This window comes from Hemiscyllium ocellatum, chromosome 18 (assembly GCF_020745735.1).
Source record: "Hemiscyllium ocellatum isolate sHemOce1 chromosome 18, sHemOce1.pat.X.cur, whole genome shotgun sequence".
Taxonomy (NCBI): domain Eukaryota; kingdom Metazoa; phylum Chordata; class Chondrichthyes; order Orectolobiformes; family Hemiscylliidae; genus Hemiscyllium; species Hemiscyllium ocellatum.
This window is the reverse complement of record NC_083418.1, coordinates 17,528,613-17,549,232: the sequence shown is the minus strand read 5'-3', so window position 1 is coordinate 17,549,232 and position 20,620 is coordinate 17,528,613. Positions and strand designations below refer to the sequence as shown.

The 20,620-nt window shown below is 42.0% G+C and overlaps 1 protein-coding gene across 1 annotated transcript in view; it reads right to left on the bottom strand.

The window, feature by feature from the left end:
- pdhx (pyruvate dehydrogenase complex component X) overlaps positions 1-20,620 on the bottom strand; it is a 191,996-nt gene that overhangs the window by 100,429 nt on the left and 70,947 nt on the right. The window contains exons 4-5 of the mRNA XM_060838405.1: positions 15,837-16,039; positions 15,267-15,365 (exon numbers count right to left, since the gene is read on the bottom strand). Coding sequence (XP_060694388.1) covers positions 15,267-15,365; positions 15,837-16,039 — 302 coding nt within the window. The remainder of the gene's footprint in view (positions 1-15,266; positions 15,366-15,836; positions 16,040-20,620) is intronic.

The window sequence follows — 20,620 nt, the reverse complement described above, 5'->3', positions numbered from 1 at the left end:
TCACATTTACGCTATCAGTTGAACTCTGCCTCAGTTTTCACCTACTCTTATAAAAAAATTGATGTGCATACTGACTTTCAAACAACTAGACCTGGGCTTCCTATTAGAGCTTTTTGTAAAATGATCTTCTCTTTCAATCATGTAAAAATAGTTCCCAAATATCCTGTGACTTAATATTCCGAATCATTCAATATGTTTCCCTAGCAATGTTACACATCTGTGAGATTATATATTTACTTGAAGTAATTCAGATTACTAGAACTTGAAGTGTTTTGACAGGATAGTGATGGGGAAGCTATTTGCTGTGGGAGAACTGTCAGTATTCATGAGAAGTAGGGAATTTTTCTGTGAGTAACTTGCGATCTGGAATACGTCCCTGAACAGAGTAAAGGAGGCAGATTAGATAGTAACTTTCAAAATGGTGTTGAAAGGGGGGACACAGGTTACGCGTTTGTATAAGTAAAAATGTTGCACCACTTAAGTTTAGTATCAAAGATTTATAAATATATATTATACCATGGCCCCATTATGACAGCACTGTCAGAAATTTTAAAATGTGTCAGGCATGAAGATCTGGTTGGATGAGGATGGGTTCAGCAATGTCAATTAGGAGGATTGCATTGACAGACATGAAAGAGTATAGGGTGTGGAGGATTCAGAATTGGACAAAAGAGAACATTGTGCACTTCTCTTAGGTAAGAAAGTGTTTATGTAAGAATCTGATACAGTGTAGGAAATTGAAAGTAACTGTGGCTTAAAAATACCTCAAAACTAGCAGGAAAAGGGAAACAGCAAGATATGGGTCAGATGAGGAAGGACTATTATTTTTTGTCAATTACTAATGAAATATTCCATTTCAAAGCTCCTCGATTTATAGTCAACGTAAAATGAGGCGCAGTTTGAACAGCTTAATGGATAATTATATTGGCAGTGTGTCAAACATGGGGGGTGGGGTGGGGGGAGCTGTACAGGAACAATTCCATCCACGAGCTAGAAAGGGGAAGCAATAACAATCGGTGTTCTGCTCTTGATTATAACCCAATAACAGTGAATGACCTTCAACTTTGAACTAGAAGAGAGCGCAGATTAGGCAGTATATTAAAATGTGACAGCATTGCACTGCTGCACGAAAAGCTTGACATGAGGTTTTATCCTAGGATTGTCATGTTTGCTTTAATTTTCAAAGCATGCTCTCTAATAGGTTTGTGGAGATCAATCCACTCTGAATGATCCTTGATGACAGAACATTCAATTTGCATGCAAATCTAATCCATAGATACATTTACAGGAAATGTACACAGCATTTGGGAGAAGGGAATAGATTTAGATGAGGGAGGGATGGATGAAGACAAAAGGAGCATGAATACCAGCATGGAGTAGTTGAGATGTGTAGCCTGTTTCTGGCTTGTATATCCCAGGTAAGGAGATGTATGTAAAGCTGCCTCTCTCTCAAAAAAAATTTTGTTTGTAAAAGAAGAATTCAAGCAAGACACCAAATAAGGCACCAGGGGGATATCCTCCACAAGTAACTAAAGAGAAATGACATGTCCTTAATCATGACATCCCTTCAATCTTTGCACTGTAATGCATGACGGGGAACAGTTGCATGCACACCCTTCTTCATCACCACATTAAGAACAATGGACACCAGACACGATCCATGAGGCAATTACCCAATAACTTCATAGTTCTACCCTGACACATGTTTCAGGGCTACCCATCTAGATTTGGTCTGTTTTTTTTGACACTGGAAGTTCTCCATCAAAAATAGGATACTTCAGGGCACGGGGCCTATTAAAATTATTACAAAGCAGAATTAATGTTACTTATAGATTAACGAGTGATAATTTGTAGTTGGCCAGTGATCAAAACATTCAGATAAAATTAAAGTATTCGAATAACCAATAAAATTCAAGAGAATTATTCTTCAAATGGAAATTAGAAAGCAAGCCGAAAAATTTAAAACTTTAAGAATTCTTGCGTTCTTTGGGAGGGGGGTTGTGCTGGTTGAAACCAGCTTCAGTTATTGAGCAGTATAGTGTGTCAAATTGAAACTTGCTTAGCAAAAGCTATGCTTGCAACACCATTTTCTCGACCTCTATCCCCAAGCCCTACCCCAAGTTTACTGTGTAGCGTCACCCTATCATTGCAGCCTCGAACACAAAATATCTCAGCTCTTCAAAAAAATCTCAGAGTGTCTATTCAGAAAAGATATGAAAGGGTGACAACAGCTGCCAATCCTCTCATTCCACTACTCACTACATCCTACTGTAGGAAGTTCCTCACTAACTGGAAGTATTCTGAATGCACACAAGTGAAAATCGTTCAGTGGATAGGAATAAACTATTTATTTCCTTAATGCACGTAACCAGTGATGCCTTGCAATGGCTGTTAACTATAACTGTAGTGTAACTATACACCATATTCACTAACAACTTAATGAAATAAAAAATCAGATATGTAAATTTACTGATGCCATATTGTAAGCAATCGAAATGGAAACAAAAGTATGAAAGGATATTGACAGATGAAGTGAATGACAAAAAAAAAGTTGCAAATAATTGAAGTGAATGTAAATAGAAGGTCATTCACTTGAGATCCAAAAACAGTACTTCCAAAATTGTGAAAAGCTATTAATAGTGGAGGTCCAGACTGACAGGGTGGGGATGGCAGTGGGGTGGATCAATCAGTAAAATGCTATGAACAAGAAAAGAAAATAATCAAAAAGACTCATTTACGTCAATTGTCCTTTGCACTTTCAGGACTAGAAAACAAGTCAGTAGAAGTCATGGTTTAGCTATGCATTAGATAACGCCCAGAATACTAAGAGCTGATCTGGGCATGATACTTCAGTAAGGATGTACTCGGCTGTGAGGTAATTTATCAGAATTATACTGTGACTCCAAGGGTTAAATATTGAAGTAAGTTTACACAAAATATTAAACAACCCAATAGTCTTGTGGGGTTAAATAGTTACTCTTGTTCCTATTGCTTCTATAAACAGAATGGCAATGTTTTAAATGAGTTTAGGGAAACAATTAACTCAATAAAGGTTTCATAGTTTCATATTTAACTTCATTCCTCAGAGGAGTGTAACCTCAAGATCATTCCCATGTAATGATGAATTTTTCTATGGAATTAGTGAGGTAATGTGTTTTTTTTCTTCCTGCCAATACTGAAGTATCAATAGATCTAACTAAACCCACAGACCATAAGGAAAGTGGCAGTCTGTCTACTGGTTTGATTAGAAACAAAAAAAATGGTTTATGAAACAGTTGATTTTCTAACATATTTAACTGCAGAAAAACGGTTGATTCAAAAAGAGCAATTTTTCATAGCCAGCATTTTTGATAAAGTCATTGAGAAAAAGTTAGGTTTTGTGAATAGGGAGATAGGAACTCTGAGGATAGCACAATCTTGCCATCTACTGTTCAAATGTGGGGGGAAAAAGTTGATATGTGCTGATTTAGTCTGACCGAGACTGAAGGCATGTATAGACCTCAAGCTAACAGCAGTATGTCAGGACTCTAATATATATAGTAACCATATTAGCATTTTGATTGGAGAAAGAGAGCTGGAATAAATGATTAATGCAGAAATCAGTCTTCATATGCCAAATGATGATGGAAAAGTCTCTCATTAGGTGCGAAACATCCTCACAGTGGACATGGTGGAACAAGCATTGTGGGACGAAAATAACAAATATAGGTCATTATTTAAGTGCTTCAACAAACAAAATGCAGAAAACTATGGGATTGGAGAATTATCCACCATCCTAATCCACAAGGGACTTCATTTCCAATGCAGCACACTACATTACTCAACAAAACCTTAATTACAGTCCTACAAATTCTGTCATCTGCAACAAATTAGATTCCTTAAATTACAGAACCCATCACACTGGAACTTACATTTCTGTCTCTCTCCAGAGTATTTCAAATAAATTGGCCCTTCGATATAGATCTAAATAATTTATCATAGCAACATTTTCAACATTGAGCAGTGATATGTATATGTTTTCTTTGTCTTAATTTATGATGATTAATGCCCAGAGGGCATATTGCAGGGACAGATTAGCAATGAATTCTTGATAGGGAAAATTATATTATGTAGTAGGATACTTTTATACTAAGTTGTGCTTTAGTAATCTAAACATTAGGGTAGGCAATTATATAATAGGAATTTTGAGAAAAAGATGCATCCAAAAGGCAACATCTTTCTTTGCCAGACATTGAACAATTCCCTTCATATTTTCAATATTTCTGGCTCATTTCCGATTACAGTACTTCTCTTCCTCGCTAATAGGAGGGTGCTACTACCATCAAACTATACATTGCCTCATTACAGAATGCTGCACGCATTAAAATTGCCTATGTACACTTTGGCTAGAACACTCAGTTTGGATAACATTCGTCAACTGCTGCAAGTTTACACCTGTTGTTGTTCAAACTTCCACACGGATTTGGTGGAAACTTTGCCTCAGCAAGGTGCTAGGAGTGTTTTTAAGTGCTACATGCACGCGAGGAGTGTCCGTAGAGTTTGTAAATGGCATTTGTGGTAGACATATTATGTACTCAATGTTATCTTGGTACAGCTGGTAATGCATGCGTGGAGAATGCCCATTGCACGTATATAGAACAGGCTGTGAATCAGCACGCGTTCTGTGGTTGTCATCACGAACGGCAGCACACCAACTATCACACACATTGACGAGCAAGAGCACAAATGAAGAGAAAGAGAAAACCAGGTAACAACAGAGATCATGGCTTTCCTTGGTGAATTTATTTTCATGTTGTGTCCAAGAGGTCAGATTAAACTCCCACAGGACTCCCCACACCTGCTCCAACCACAATGCACCTAAGAGATGAAGCTCAGTTTTGTTCAGATCTGTCTAGTTTTAAGTGGAACCCATATTAATTTTAGGCCCCTTACAGATATGGCTGCCCATAAACAGCAGGTTGAATACAGGCTACATCTTATATGTGACCTGATGACTCAAAATGGATTTCCTATCTGCAGATGATCCAACAGGTGTAGGCTAAAGATGTGCAAAGCCTCTGTGCCCATTGCTGGGGCTATTTGATGTCCAAAACATCATTTTCAAGCTAACCAGGGAGTGCTGTACAAAGGGTCAATGCTGAGCAATGCTAAATGGAGCGAGGCAGAAGCAGCTTGGAGGCTCCTACCTATCTCTGTTGTCAGCTAGCAAATGAAACACTATAGGTTTATGAACAGATTGCGAAATGAAGCACTTCTGATCCCTCTTAAAAGTTCATAGTAGACATAAATATGGGGTGCTGCATTTGGATGAAGCTAACTGGCAAGTCGATTTTCCTGTTCCTCGGATGCTGCCTGATCTGCTGTGCTTTTCCAGCACCACACTCTCGACTCTAATCTCCAGCATCTGCAGTCCTCACTTTCGCCTAGAATTTGAGCATTACTGAGTAAAAGACATTTCATTGGAACTTTTCATCAGGATAGCTCACAATAAATAACAAGTAAAATGGAAAACATTTATGCTACATGAGAAGAGACTGATTGGTTGGCAAGTGGACTTCAATTTGTAGAGGTGTCGCCACGGAGAACGTGAGAGTTAATGAATCCTGACAAGTAACTTCCAAGTTTTGTTTAAACTTTAAACCAGTGAAGGTGGTGAAGGGCTTATGCTCGGAACGTCGAATTTCCTGTTCCTTGGATGCTGCCTGACCTGCTGCGCTTTTCCAGCAACACATTTTCAGCTCTGATCTCCAGCATCTGCAGACCTCACTTTCTCCTTAAACCAGCTTGGTTGACTCCGATTAGTCAAAGGATTACAAGAGAGCCAGAAAATAGTGATCACTTACTCTATTGAGTTCAAACAAACAGTGTTAAAAGTCACACAACACCAGGTGATAGCCCAACAGGTTTATTTGGAAGCACTAGCTTTCCGAGTGCTGCTCCTTCATCAGGTAGCTGTGGAGCACAAGACCATGAAAAACTATGACATGTTCTACGTCACCTGCAACACATTATCGATGAGGATCTCACCAAGACCTTCCCTATGCCTCCACTTCTCGCCTTTAAACAACTGCCAAACAAACAATTGTTTGCGGCAAACTGCCCAGCCTTCAGGACAACACCGACCATAACACCATACAACCCTGTCAGGGCAACCACTGCAAGATGCGCCAGAGGGTTGACATGGATACCACCATTACGGGTGGGGACACCGCCCACTGTGTACGCGGCAGGTACTCAGGTGTTTTCGTCAATGTTGTCTATCTCATACGTTGCATGTAAGGATGCCAAGAGGCATGATACATTGGCGAGACCATGTAGATGCTACGACAACGGATGAATGGACACTGTGCCTCCTACAACCCACCCTCCCATCCTGGCACCTTCCCCTGCCACCGCAGGAACTGTAAAACCTGTGCCCACACCTCCTCCCTCACCTCTATCCAAGGCCCTAAAGGAGCCTTCCACATCCAAAGTTTTACCTGCACATCCACTAATATCATTTATTGTATCCGTTGCTCCCGATGCGGTCTCCTCTACATTGGGGAGAATGGACGTCTCCTAGCAGAGCGCTTTAGGGAACATCTCCGGGACACCCGCACCAATCAACCACACCGTCTCGTGGCCCAACATTTCAACTCCCCTTCCCACTCTGCCGAGGACATGGAGGTCCTGGGCCTCCTTCACTGCAGCTCCCTCACCACCAAACGCCTGGAGGAAGAACCCCTCATCTACTGCCTCGGAACACTTCAACCCCAGGGCATCAATGTGGACTTCAACAGTTTCCTCATTTCCCCTTCCCCCACTTCACCCTAGTTCCAAACTTCCAGCTCAGCACTGTCCCCATGACTTGTCTGGACTTGTCCTCCCTGTCTATCTCCTTTTCCACCTATCCACTCCACTCTTTCCTCTCTGACCTATCACCTTCATCCCCTCCCCCACTCACCTATTATACTCTATGCTAACTTCTCCCCAACCCACCCTCCTCTAGCTTATCTCTCCACACTTCAGGCTCTTTGACTTTATTCCTGATGAAGGGCTTTTGCCCGAAACTTCAATTTTGCTGCTCCTTGGATGCTGCCTGAACTGCTGTGCTCTTCCAGCACCACTAATCCAAAATCTGGTTTCCAACATCTGCAGTCATTGTTGCGCAGTAAGATAAAAACAAATCACCAGACAGGGGTGTTCCCTTTCAGTCGGGAACACTTCAGTGGTCAGGGATGTTTGGCTTCGGATGACCATCCTCCAAAGCGGACTTCAGGATTGACAACAACGCAAAGAGGCTGAGTAGAGACTGATAGCCAAGTCTGGTACCCATGGGGATGTCCGCAACCAAGACCTTGGGTTCAGGTGACCCCACTACACCACACACACACACTCGCAGGCTTATACTCCATCACACCTACAAACCAAGCTTTCACACATGCAAACGCACACTCTCATGTGCACTCTCACGCACACACTCATGGTCTCTCTCACGCATGCTCACACACAAGTCTATGGGGTGAATTTGAATTTGCAGAATTATATTTGTAGATAAATTCTATTTTACCCAAAAATGCTCAAATCTGCAGGCAGTCATTTCATGTAATATTTTGTGAATACCACTTCGGAAACCGAACCAATCTGACTATCTTTGGTGTAGTGGACAGTGAAGAGAGTTACCTCAGATTACAACAGGATCTTGACCAGATGGGCCAGTGGGCTGAGAAGTGGCAGATGGAGTTTAATTTAGCTAAATGTGAGGTGCTACATTTTGGGAAAGCAAATCTTAGCAGGACTTATACTCTTAATGGTAAAGTCCCAGGGAGTGTTGCTGAACAAAGAGACCTTGGAGTGCAGGTTCATAGCTCCTTGAAAGTGGAGTTGCAGGTAGATAGGATAGTGAAGGCGCAATTGGTATGCTTTCTTTTATTGGTCAGAGTATTAAGTACAAGAGTTTGGAGGTCATGTTGCAGCTGTACAGGACATTGGTTAGGCCACTGTTGGAATTTTGTGTGCAATTCTGGTCTCCTTCCTATCGGAAGGATGTGAAACTTGAAAGAGCTCAGAAAAGATTTACAAGGATGTTGCCAGGATTGGAGGATTTGAGCTATAGGGAGAGGCTGAATAGTCTGGGACTGTTTTCCCTGGAGCGTTGGAGACTGAGGGGTGACTTTATAGAGGTTTACAAAATTATGAGGGGCATGGATATGGTAAATAGGCAAAGTCTTTTCCCTGGGGTCGGGGAGTCCAAAACTAGAGGGAATAAGTTTAGGGTGAGAGGGGAAGGATATAAAAGAAACCTTTCGGGGCAACTTTTTCACACAGAGGGTGGTACATGTATGGAATGAGCTGCCAGAGGAAGTGGTGGAGGCTGGTACAATTGCAATATTTAAGAGGCGTTTGGATGGGTATATGAATAGGAAGGGTTTGGAGGGATACGGGCCGGGTACTGGCAGGTGGGACTGGATTGGGTTGGGATATCTGATCAGCATGGATGGGTTGGACTGAAGGGTCTGTTTCTATGCTGTACATCTCTCTAACTCTATTACCAGAAGATTAGGATACATCAGGCTCTAACCTCATACTTTTAACGTATTGACTGAGCTGAGATTTCACCTTTTGATGTAAAACATAAGTTATCTCGTGAAGGTGACTTAAAAGACGTTCTGGGATTTGCGTTCTAAACTCTTTAATATGTAAAGAGTTTAGAATGCAACTCATTCTAGAAAGCACTGACTTAACAATCTAGTTTTGTACAAAATATCATTTCAGTTGTAACCTTTTGCTATAAATTCCGTGTCTTATGGTCTTATTCTCCACAACCACCTGATGGAGCAGCGCTCCGAAAGCTAGTGCTTCCAAATAAACCTATTGGACTCTAACCTGGTGTTATGTGATTTTTTAACTTTGTCCACCCTCGTCCAGTGGCACCTCCACGTTATGAGTTCAAACAGGTGTAGTGTGTACACGTTCTGTCTGCAAAGAACAGGCCCCTGTGCATTAATGTACGTACTTTTCCAGTCCACAGCAGTTTGCTGTGCTGAGCCCAACTGACAATTCTGAACTGGGTGTCAGAGTAACCCTTTGCACACTCAGGATGATTTAATTAATGCTATTCAATTGTAGAATCACAGAGTTAGAGATGCTATGTTGTGAGTTTTGCAGACTGATTGGGTACAGTCAACAACTAGGCATTGTGCTTGATATCTGCCAATCTGTTGGAAATACAGTCAACATACCAGCTCTGAAATCTGACTATCACATTACCAGACATGTGAACTTTTTTGACTTAACAGCAGCATTACATTGGTGGTGAACATCACTTGTGTTGGTGTAACATAGTAGCTGTGTAAAAAATCCAGCAACACCTGGCTACTTACCCTTCTGAGGTTATCTGAGGTACACTAGGTACTTTTCAGGAGCAAATGTGATGGCTCCTTCATGCGCTTGTGTGATATGTAGAAAGAAATGACCTGATCACGATCACGTAGGATGGCTTCATATGCCCTATTTCAGCATCAAGCTTACACATAGAACAAATGGTTTGGGTCCTATTTACAAGGTTGCCAACAAGGTCAATCACATAGTACTTGAAACTTTAGGAATCCCAACATGAGTATAGTGAAAGTGTGTTTGTAGCAGATAGCAACAGGGAACCCCGAATTGATTCCTCTAAGGGGACATCAAGGAAAATGAGCACATTTAACTCTTTCATTTTAAATGTGAATATGAGTGCAGGATGGAGCCCATTAAGACATTCAAGGATTTTACTGAACTTGTGAACTAAGCAACTCACTTTAGGTGTTGATGCCATGGGATCCCTGTAGGCCAGCTCTTACAACCATATTTGTTGGGTTCAACGCCTTCAATGCAGTGAAACCTAATGTTGTACTTCTTGCACATTTCAACTTGTAGACAATAGACATTTGTTGAAAGTGAGGACAGCAGATGTTGGAGATCAGAGTCAAGAAGTGTGGTGCTGGAAAAGCACAGCAGGTGAGGCTGCATCCAAGGAGCAGGTGATGGGCATAAGCCCTTCATCAGGAATGTTGGGGGGAGTGGTGCCCAAGGGGGCTAGAAATAAATAGGAGGGGGTTGGGGTTGGGGCTGGGGAAGGTAGCTAGGAAGGCAATAGGTGGATGCAGGTGGGGGTGACAGTGATTGGATGAAGCAGACAGTGGAGTGGATCTATGGGAAGGATGATGGACAAGTGGAAGAAGTTCAAGAGGGCGGTGCCGAGTTGGAGGATTGGATCTGGGATAAGGTTGGGGGCGGGTTTGGGGTGGAGATGAAGATGAGCAAAAAAAAATGACATCAACATTGATGCCTGTGGTTGGAGGGTCCCTAGGTTGAAGATGAGTCTTTCTTCCTCTAGGTATTGGGTGTCTAGGATTTAGCGGTGGAGGCAGTCCAGGACTTGCATGCCCTTGGCAGAGTGGGATGGGGAGTTGAAGTAGTCAGTCACAGGGCGGTGGGGTTGTTTGATACACGTGCCCCAGAGATATTCTCTGTAACGTTCTCCAAGTTGGAGTCCTGTTTCCCCAATGTAGAGGAGACCACATTGAGAGCAACAGACACAGTGGAAGACGTGTTTTGGATGCGCAGGAAAATCTCTGCCAGAAATGGAAGGATCCTTTCTGACCTTTGATGGAGGTGAAGAGAGGGGTATAGGTGTAAGTGTGGTGTGGGTGTGTGGGTGGGGGGGGGTGGGTGCGTGTAGTGGGGGGGAGGGGGAGAAAGAAGAGAACCTGATGAGGGTGTTTCGGACGGAATGATCTGTGCAGATAGGGGAGGGAGGGGAAATATATTGCTGGTGGTGGGGTCTGACTGTGGGTTGTGATAATGGCGGAGGATGATGCATTATGTCCAGAGATTGGTGGGGTGGAAGGTGAAGACTGGGGGGTTATGTTCTTGTTCAGGTTGGAGGGTGGAGTTCAAAGGCGGAGGTGCAGGAAGTGAAGGCGATACGCTGGAGGGCACTGTTGACCAAATGGGAGGGGAAATCGTGGTCCTTGAAGTAGGAGGCCATCTGGGATGTTCTGGAGTGGAACTGATGCTCCTGGGAGCAGATGCAGTGGAGGCAGAGGAATTGGGAATAAGGGATAGCATTTCTACAGGGGGCCAGTGGGAGGAGGTGTAGTCCAGGTAGCTGTGAGAGTTAGTGGGTTTGAAGTAGATGTTGAGTCAGTCATCGGAAATGGACGTCCAGGAAGGGGAGGGAGGTGTCTAAGATGATCCTGCTGAACTTAAGGTCAGGGTGGAAGGTGTTCGTGAAGTTGGTGAACTGTTCAACCTCCTTGTGAGAGCACAAGGCGGCGCCAATACACAATCATCAATGTAGCGGAAGACAAGGTGGGGAATAGTGCCAGTGTCACTGCAGAAGTTAGACTATTCCACATACCCAATGAAGCAACAGGCGTAGCTAGGGCCCTTGTGGGTGCCCATGGCTACCCCTTTGGTCTGAAGGAAGTGGGAGAATTCGTAGGAGAAATTATTGAGGGTGAGGACCAGTTCAGCTAATTGAATAAGTGTGTCAGTGGAAAGGTACTGGTTGGGTTGTGGGAGAGGAAAAAAAAAAGAGGGTTTGGAGACCCTCGTCATGGTGGGTGGACATGTACAGGGAATGGATGTCCATGGTGAAGATGAGGCACTGGGAGGGGGGGGGGGGGGGGCAGGGAACCAAAAGTCATGGAGGTGGTGTAGGACTTGGGTGGTGTCCTGAATGTATGTGGAAGTTCCTGCACCAGGGGTGACAGGATGGTGTCAAGGTATGAGGAGATAAGTTTGGTGGGGTAGGAGCAGGCTGAGACAATAGGTTGACCCGGGCAGTCAGGTTTGTGAATTTTGGGCAAGAGGTAGAACCAGGCGGTGCAGAGTTCGGGGACGATGAGTTTGGAGGCTATGGATGGGAGATTCCTGGGGTGGTGAGGTTGTGGATGGTCTGGGAGATGATAGGTGGTGATGGGAGGGGAGATCGTGGTTGAGGGGCAAGTCTGATAGTTGGCACCTGGCTTCAGTGGAGTACGGGTTGGTGCGCTAAACTACCACTACCATATTTGTTGTATGCGAGTCATCATGATTTCTGCATTCTCTATGGTAATATCTCTACCAATCAAAGTCTACCTGCCAACTAATTAGCACTCCCCTCTCATACATTATAAATGCTGCTTGTCCTTTAGTTTGGTATTTCTTGTGAATTGTCCTGATGAGTGAAAGATGAGAAACTTCAACAAAATGTTTATTTTTTGAGTAATTCTTGTCCATTGTTCTAAACCATCATGCAGCCAATAACACACACTGCCGAGGATTTCCATTTTGAAAGTTGACACTGGTACCAGACCTTATGGGGTCAGATGTGACATGTGCTCATTGCCTCTACATTGTTGCGGTGAGATTCCTCGTTTCTTCTTTAATACAAGGTAAAAGAGAAATAAACGAACACACCAAATTTTGGTAAGGGCACAGACAAAAACTGACTAATGAGAAATTCATGAACCTTCATTGCTTTTCAACGTGACTGACAAATTAGCATCAACGTATGCTGATTCAAGTCAGCAATTGGTTATAAATGTACGAGGCAAAACACACAGATGGCTTGCATTTCAAATGTCAGCTAAGATAGCAAGAACTTTTATTCCTCATAAAAAATTAAATTTTCTAAAAAATTCTATATTATTTTCCAAACAATTAGGCAGAATCCAAGGGCCAATGGTGATTTACCCTAAAATATTGTTCCAACTGCTACTTCAACAGAAGTATTCTTAAAAAGAAACTAAAAAAAATCAGATGTGTTTATGGAGGTTGGCCTTGAATCCGGCCTCCCTTTTAACACCACACGCAGACCTGTGAGTACTGTCATTTCCAGAATGAATCAGAACTTGCTTCAGCACTTACTGACACCTGAGCCTTGAATCTAAATTACAAATAAATGCCACAGACGTGTTTGCACATTGAAAGCAGCAGGAGATGGGAGCTGTTGGAGAGGCTGTACAAGGTACTACCTCCTGAGGTCGGCTTTTTGTTTGGTACGAGGGAATGCAGCCGAGTACTTTCTACCACTCCTAAGCAATAATTTTTAAGCCTGTAGAATGGCAGGTCAGCCTGGCCAAATCCTGCAGTAGGTGCGAACTAACACTGGCTGCACAAGGTTGATCTCTGGGTCTCAGAACTCAAGCAGTTGCTGGTCTCACTGATGCGAGTCAACGAGGCAAAGGATAGCACATTTAGGGAGGTGGTCACATCACAGATTAGAAGTATACGGACAGAAAAGGAATAGCTATCCAGTCCAGGGCCGGGGTGTAGGGGGTTTAGTGCCAGAGCTTTTGTCATATAGGATGCCATAGGAGTTCAGACAGGTAATTCTGTGGCCACTAACGTGACAATATGTTGCTTGCATATTGCCAGGCAGTGGTCGCGCATCATTCTTCTGGGGAAAATGTGATCAATGAGAGGTTATGGGTCACTTTGGTATCAATTACATAATAGGAATGGAGGTGAGGTACTGTAAGCAGATCGCAGGGAGCTCGGTACAAGAAGCTAAAACAGTCCCATGGGTTGGTGAACATCGATACAGAAGAGCTGAAAATGTGTTGCTGGAAAAGCGCAGCAGGTCAGGCAGCATCCAAGGAGGAGGAGAATCGATGTTTCGGGCATGAGCCCTTCTTCAGGATGCTGCCTGACCTGCTGCGCTTTTCCAGCAACACATTTTCAGCTCTGATCTCCAGCATCTGCAGTCCTCACTTTCTCCTAATCGATACAGAAGAATTGAGCATGTGAATAGAAGGCCAGTGTACGAAGGTAGGCATCAGATTAAAGAGGCATTGGGACAAGTTGCAGATAAGGTGGGTCTTATAAAAGCTAGTTAGCCTCCATCTGAACAGGGTTTAAACAAAAATGATAGTGACATCTTTGCAAGGAGGCAACCACTGACTATAATGAAGTGATTTGAATTATGGAATACGAATCTGAGATTTGCATTATCCTGAAATGATGTGTGAGCTACTGAAAAGGATTGGAAAAAGTCTCTTGGTGTCGACAGTGACAAATTTACTTACACAGGGATTAACAGAGAGCTTTGCCTCTTCCAGTAAAGAGGACTGACAGACAATTTTCAAATCAGCCAATATCTAAGTTGTCTAAGTCCCAACTGCACAATAGAAAACTGTGCACTCATTAATTTGCAACTCTTTGTGAAATAAAAGATAATATATTTAGTCTGTGCCCAGTATAGTACAAAATTTTCATGGACAAATTAAAAATAAAATCAAAGCAGGGATAAAATTAGGTATGACACATTTTCACAATTTCCCAAATATCAACTCTATATCTTCAGCTAAGAATTACTTGCAATCTACATATACAATTATATCAAAATATCACTACATTGCCACTACTCTGTAAAAACTTTAGAATAGAAATCATGGATATACTCAGTTCTGTGTAAGTAAGTAGTGTGAACTGACCACTTGGTGGCTTGATACAGTATGTTTCCAAGTGTTGGTCAATCTACGTACAGTTGAATGTTTTACTTTTAGGAAAGATTTCAACATCTATTACAAATATTTTTTTGTCAATTTGTTATCATTATCTATGTCCAGGCTTCATGGGTCAATTTTAGATTCGCTCTAGGTCCTTTTATACAGGGCTTTTGTCAAGTCTTTTTGGTTGCCTTCATCTCCAGCTCCTGATTCTAGCCTCTTCCATGTTTCCAATGCTTCTTAGGTTATGTCATCTGTCTGGCCACAGAACCACATGTATACCTTGAGATGTCTCGCTATGCTCTATGCTTATCTCTGCAATTATTTAGACCGTGGCTCCATGTTCAATAGCTTTGGCCTCTGGTTTCATGTTTGCCCTCTCTCTCAACTTCTGTGTCCTGACCTTGGTACTTTGCTGCTTCCTCTGAAATCCAGCAGCAGATAGTCTTAGTCTTTTCCTTTCTTCTTATTTTACACAATCACAGTTACAAACTGCCAATGCAAGTTGCTTTCCTTATCTGTAACTAAACTCGCTCACCAGCAATACCAACAAGTGACTATTTCAGTTCAAAACCAAGCAGCAGTTTTCTTGGTTTTACACATTGGCAATCTTATCAAACAATTAAAACTCTTCTTAGCATGATATTACTTAAAACTTTTATATATCTACAACTACACTGCAGTCACACTTTAACATTTATCTTCATTTACCAGCACTGTACATGACCATATGTTCAATTTTGCCAGCAGTCTATATGCAACATAACCTCAACAACACACATCTATTCCATACAGTTTTATACTTACTCTTTTGTGAAAATTCCTCGTGGTCCAGTCGGGGCTGTGCTGCTCGGGTCAAGCCCGTGTGTTTCCAGGATCTGGCGGGCAGCTGGGCTCAAACGGGTTCTGTTAACATTTCAAGAAAAGCCAGGTAATCCAGGCTGATACTCCGGGCTGGGGATACACAAGTGTTGCACAGTCCAAAGTTCCATCTTTGGACTGAGATGTGAAGAAAGGTCCTCATTACTGTTGAGGAGCAGCAGCAGACTACTCCTCTGTTTCCACCAATAGGTCTCACTCAACTAAACATCACTAAACAGACTAACTGGTCATTATCAAATTGTTATTTGTAAGAGCTTCTTGTACACAATTTGGCACATTTCCTGTGTTATAACAGTGACATTTCAAAAGTGCATAACTGGCAGCGGAAGAAAAAAAAAGCATTGGACTGTTTTGACTTTGTGAAAGGTGCCATATAAGAAACAAATTTCAAGAATTTACTGAGTTCAAAGCCTTTTAATTTTGGTTTAAATAGACTTTTGTGAATGTACTGCACACAATATACAAAGTTAGCAGAGACAGTTGCTGCATACTTACTCTCTTCTGCCAGGTACAGGTTGTACTACGCTGGGGCTATATGCCTGAGGTGCTGCTGGTTCCATTGCTGCAGAAGCACTCTGAGCGAGTGATGGGACACTGGTTGTTTCAACAGGAATTTCGACCTGTTTCCAGTCCTCACCTTCTGCCACTAGTAAAGCAATTAAAGACCCCAAAATGACATCTTTGGTTCCTTCTTCGACCTGCAGACATAGATCAAAAGTTGTATTACACACTGTAGCATCATGCAGTACAGCGCAGAGCCATACCCAGAGTGTGACCCAGTGTGCAACCACACCCCGAGCACAGTACAGTTCACAGCCAGGGTACAGTACAGACCAAAATTACACATTACTGGACTACAATCCAGACCAAGATACCACATCTATTATAGCCCGGAGCGGATCTACATCCCTGCCAATGTGGTCTAGCTGGAAGTGTATCTATTATAGAATGAGATTCATCCCAAATCAATACCATACAAATTGCACCCAAAAATACTCTTTCTATTGACAGTTTTCTCCTTCATAAATTTTTACTGAACAGTAAGCTTTAGTGCTGACGCCTTGCTTATCTCAACTGCCCAACACAGAGGTCACTGGCCTATATAAACAGCCAGTCATGCATGCCTCCTGTTCATCAGCATGAATGAGTTAAAATACTATTCAGTGGAAGATTGAGTGTTGATTTTAAGGGTAGCTTACAGTGAGCCTTTCACAATTCAGCAGGAGGATGTAGGCATATTTTGGTGGTAACTCTTGAACAAGATGATTTAACCACAGAATAGGTGATGGGATTTCCTGCTGGAATCTAGCTGATAGCGGCAAAGACAATACAATTTTCGGTTGCCCTGGATTTTCTCCATTTCTCCCCACAACATTGTGATGTTGCTAGTCTTAGTGATGGTGGCAGGAAGCAATGATTCAGTGACAATTCAAGCTTCAAAGCAAAACAATCCAGGCCTTTATCAATGAGAAACATTCGGCAGCTAAATACTGAAGAATTTAAAAAGCTTCCATAAATAATACAAGTTTGACATTTTGAAAAGCAGTTTTTAGGAAGGAGTTTGCAATTTAAAATGAGAAACCAGAATCAGAAACTTAAATCTGGAATCATGTCCTTTCTCAGTGAATGAGATTATAACACTGCCATAACTGTCCTCCTATCTCAGATTTGAAATTATGCTAACATTTGACTTGTACTTCTTCACTCCTTCATATAAATTAAAAATAATTCAAGGGACTGTGCTGCAGAAATTAGCATTAAATCTATAAGCCATAACAAAATGTCTCCCCAGCCACAGAGTTGGAAGTAGGAGAGCTGGCAGAAGGATAGACTGAAGACGTGGGAGTGAGGTAGGTGAGAACTAGTCAGTTTTTACAGAGGAATGTAACCTAACACAGAGTGGGAGAGTTTTGTTAGGTTTACAGTAAATCCAAACTTGCATTTCCTCCAGTTCTGCTGCTGCTCTGTTGGTTTTGTCACTACCTTTTCCAATTCTGTCTTCATTCCTGGCAACAACTGCACTGCTTCTGCTCCCATGACTTGCTATAGGTAGTCGTTGGCTACAGGTTGATTTCTTAACGAGCCATGTCAGCTCAGAGCGGGATGGCTATATGGAAAATGACATGAGGAAGCTAAATGATAGCAGACACAGAACCCTAAAGTCCTTAGTACCTGCCAAAAAAAAAACAAGTGGCCAAAAAGCTGATGCATTGCTTTAAAGAAATGCTGGTCCAAATGTGCGTCTTCACTTTCAGTTAAAGCCCTCCTGGAGCTGCCCCTGTTCTCGTACTGCACTCTCACATTGCTGCGAAAGCTGTTATTCACTCTTTGCCTTGATACTTCCACATGCATCTGGTGAACAACAACTCCATTCATGACCTTTAGCACTGAGTTTTCAAAAGCTTGGAAAGAAAACAATGAAATAATAGGTAACCTTGCCAAGGAACATCCTGTCATATCAAACTTCTGAGAACTACGCTTTCATGTCTGAATATAAATAAAAGCTAGCATTCGAAAAACATAGCTAATTATATATTCACTTGAAACATCAGAAACACTTCACATCAAAGGGTGGTAAATGTTTGGAACTCTCTGTGGCAAGCAGCAATTGATGCTTGATCAATTGTTATTGTTAGACCTGCAATTGATGGGATTTTGTTAACAGAAACTGTGAAGAGACACAGGGAAATGATGGATAATTGAGTTGAGTCACAGATTAGCACTGAATACAATGAATGTCCACTTTATTAGGGCAAGGGAAGGGTTCGCACTTTTTGTATGCAGCTTAATTAGTTTTATACTTGGCTTACATTTAAGTGAAGAGTTTTTGAATGCAAGATATGTCAGGGGAACTCAGTTCTATGTTGCAGCATGTGGCAAATCTTAAATACCCCAGGGTCTGGATTACTGCATCTGCAGGAAGTGCCACTGGTTCGGTTGGTTGAAAACCAGGCTTTGAAGCTTTCACTGGCTACTAGCGTGTGGGGGAGACTAAGTGTCAATAACTCATTTTTAGACATGGTCAACCAGCAGTGTAAGGAAACGCAGAGAGGGAGGGAATGGCTGATCGATCACCAGTCAGAAAAAAAATAGGGAGGCAGGCAGACAGTCAGAAGCACCTCAATGAATTTCTCTCAAGAACGGATTGTGGTGAAAAATGGTGACAGGTATTGTTCCTCTAGAGTGCACTCAGAGGCTAGCTTCACAAAATGGGAGCAGAAAGGAAAGAGGAGGTACAGTGGTAGAAGACTCAATAGCAAGGGGTGCAGTGTTTTAGGTCAGTGTGTAGAAAGTCCTACAAGAGGCAGTGCTGAACCTAAATTGAAGAAACAAAGCCAGGCACTTTGCTTGCAGAGACTGTAACTCAGTAAGATTCAACGTTGGTGTGGAAAAAGGCATGGATGGCTTTCTTTGGGGGGAGAAGAGAAGGCCGACTTTAATAAGACAAGACAGGATCTGGCCGAAGTGGACTGGAAGCATCTAATCATACAAAAATCTACATTGAGCAGTGAGAACCTGGGAAACTATAGGACAATGGGAGGAAAACTATTGGAAAGAACATCTGAGTGACAAAGTTAATCTCTACATGGAGAGACAAGGATTAATCAAACATATTCAAGTGCAGCTTTGTCAGGTGGACAGCATGTTTGACAGATTTGATGGAGAGTTTCAAAAAGGCGATTAGTTGACTGGATGAAGGTAGTGCAATTGATATGGAGGCTTCATTAAGGCTTTCAACAAGGCCTCACGTGGGAAATCAATCTAGATAGTAAAGCCCAATGGATCCAGGGCAACTTCTCAAATTAGATCCAACCCTTGGTTTAATGGCAGAAGGTGATGGCTGATGGTTGTTTCTGTGATTGGAAGTGGCGTATTGCATAGTTTGGTGCTGGGTCCCTTGCTTTTCTAGGTATAATATAGAAGGTTTAATCAGAAAGTTTGTAAATGACACAAAGGTTGGTGTGGTGAATAATACAGAGATAAGTCTTAGACTATTAAATGAGGTGAATAAGAAGAAACATTCCCCCTTAGTAGGTGGATCAATAATCAGAGGGCTTACACTTTAACTAAAAGGCAGGAAGTTTACAGGGGATTTAGGACTTTTATCACCCAATGGGTGTTAAGCAGCTGGAACTCACTGCTTGAAAAGGTGGTCGTGGCAAGAACTATTACAACATTGAAAAGTATTTAGAAGACCACTTGAAGAGCCGTAGCATTCAAGGTTATGGAGCAAGGACTGGAAAATGAGACCGGCGTAGCTGGGTACTTGATGACCAGATACAATCAGTCAAGGGGCTGCTTTCCATGCTGTAAGACTGTTTCTGAAGCAGTCAAGAGGCCAAATAACATACTTCCATTCTTATGTTCTTGCTATCTATTGGAAGGAAGGTAAACAGTCCACTCGTAATTCTATACCATCACTTCTAGAAATTACAGGAAAAAGCATACTTGTACTGGTACATGCAAGACACTTCCAATATTGTACTGCAAATACAGGGATTAAGCAGTAAAGGAGGGAAGACTGAGCAAAGGTTTGGGTGCATATCCTTCATCATTGTTAAGTGGGTACCAATTGGATATTAATCCAGTCAAGTAGTGAGTCTTAACTAGGGACTCATTTGCGTCAGTACTGGAGTCAGATGGTCAGGTTTCAGCCATCTATCCAGGATGTATCATAACATGCCACAACATGGTAAATTAAAATTAAATAGGTATGTGTATTCAATATATACATTGTATACACTAAATATACACATACATAGGAACAGACTTAAAAAGTATTTTATCCTGATTGGAGGTGGATGTTGTCCAATGTTTGTTCTGCAAGTAAAAGGTTTGCAGGTGAAGAAAGACTAGGCTCCAGTATTTCATTCACCATCTAGCTGAGTTGTGACAAAATTTCTGAATTAAGAAGCTGTACACAAATGGAAATGTTGATGCTGATTATTTCTGGCATTTTCTATTACCAGCTTGGACACCTGTACAGCTCAATGTCGACAAACCCTGCAGCTTTCCTGAGGAAAATTAATGTACTGGATAACAATTTACTCAAACGGCAGATTTTCAGAAAGGAAAGAAAATGATTTTGTATTGCAACCCGTTTCAGAATTTGTTTAGCAATTCAATCTCAACCAAATGAAAATCTCCAGAGTAATTCACGGACACCTGAAGTATTTAATAACTGCCACCAAGTTTGCATTAGGTTTCAAACAGTTATCAATGTTCATGAAATGAATCACAATATGTTCGGTGTGTTAAGGTGAGAAGTGATTGCTGGG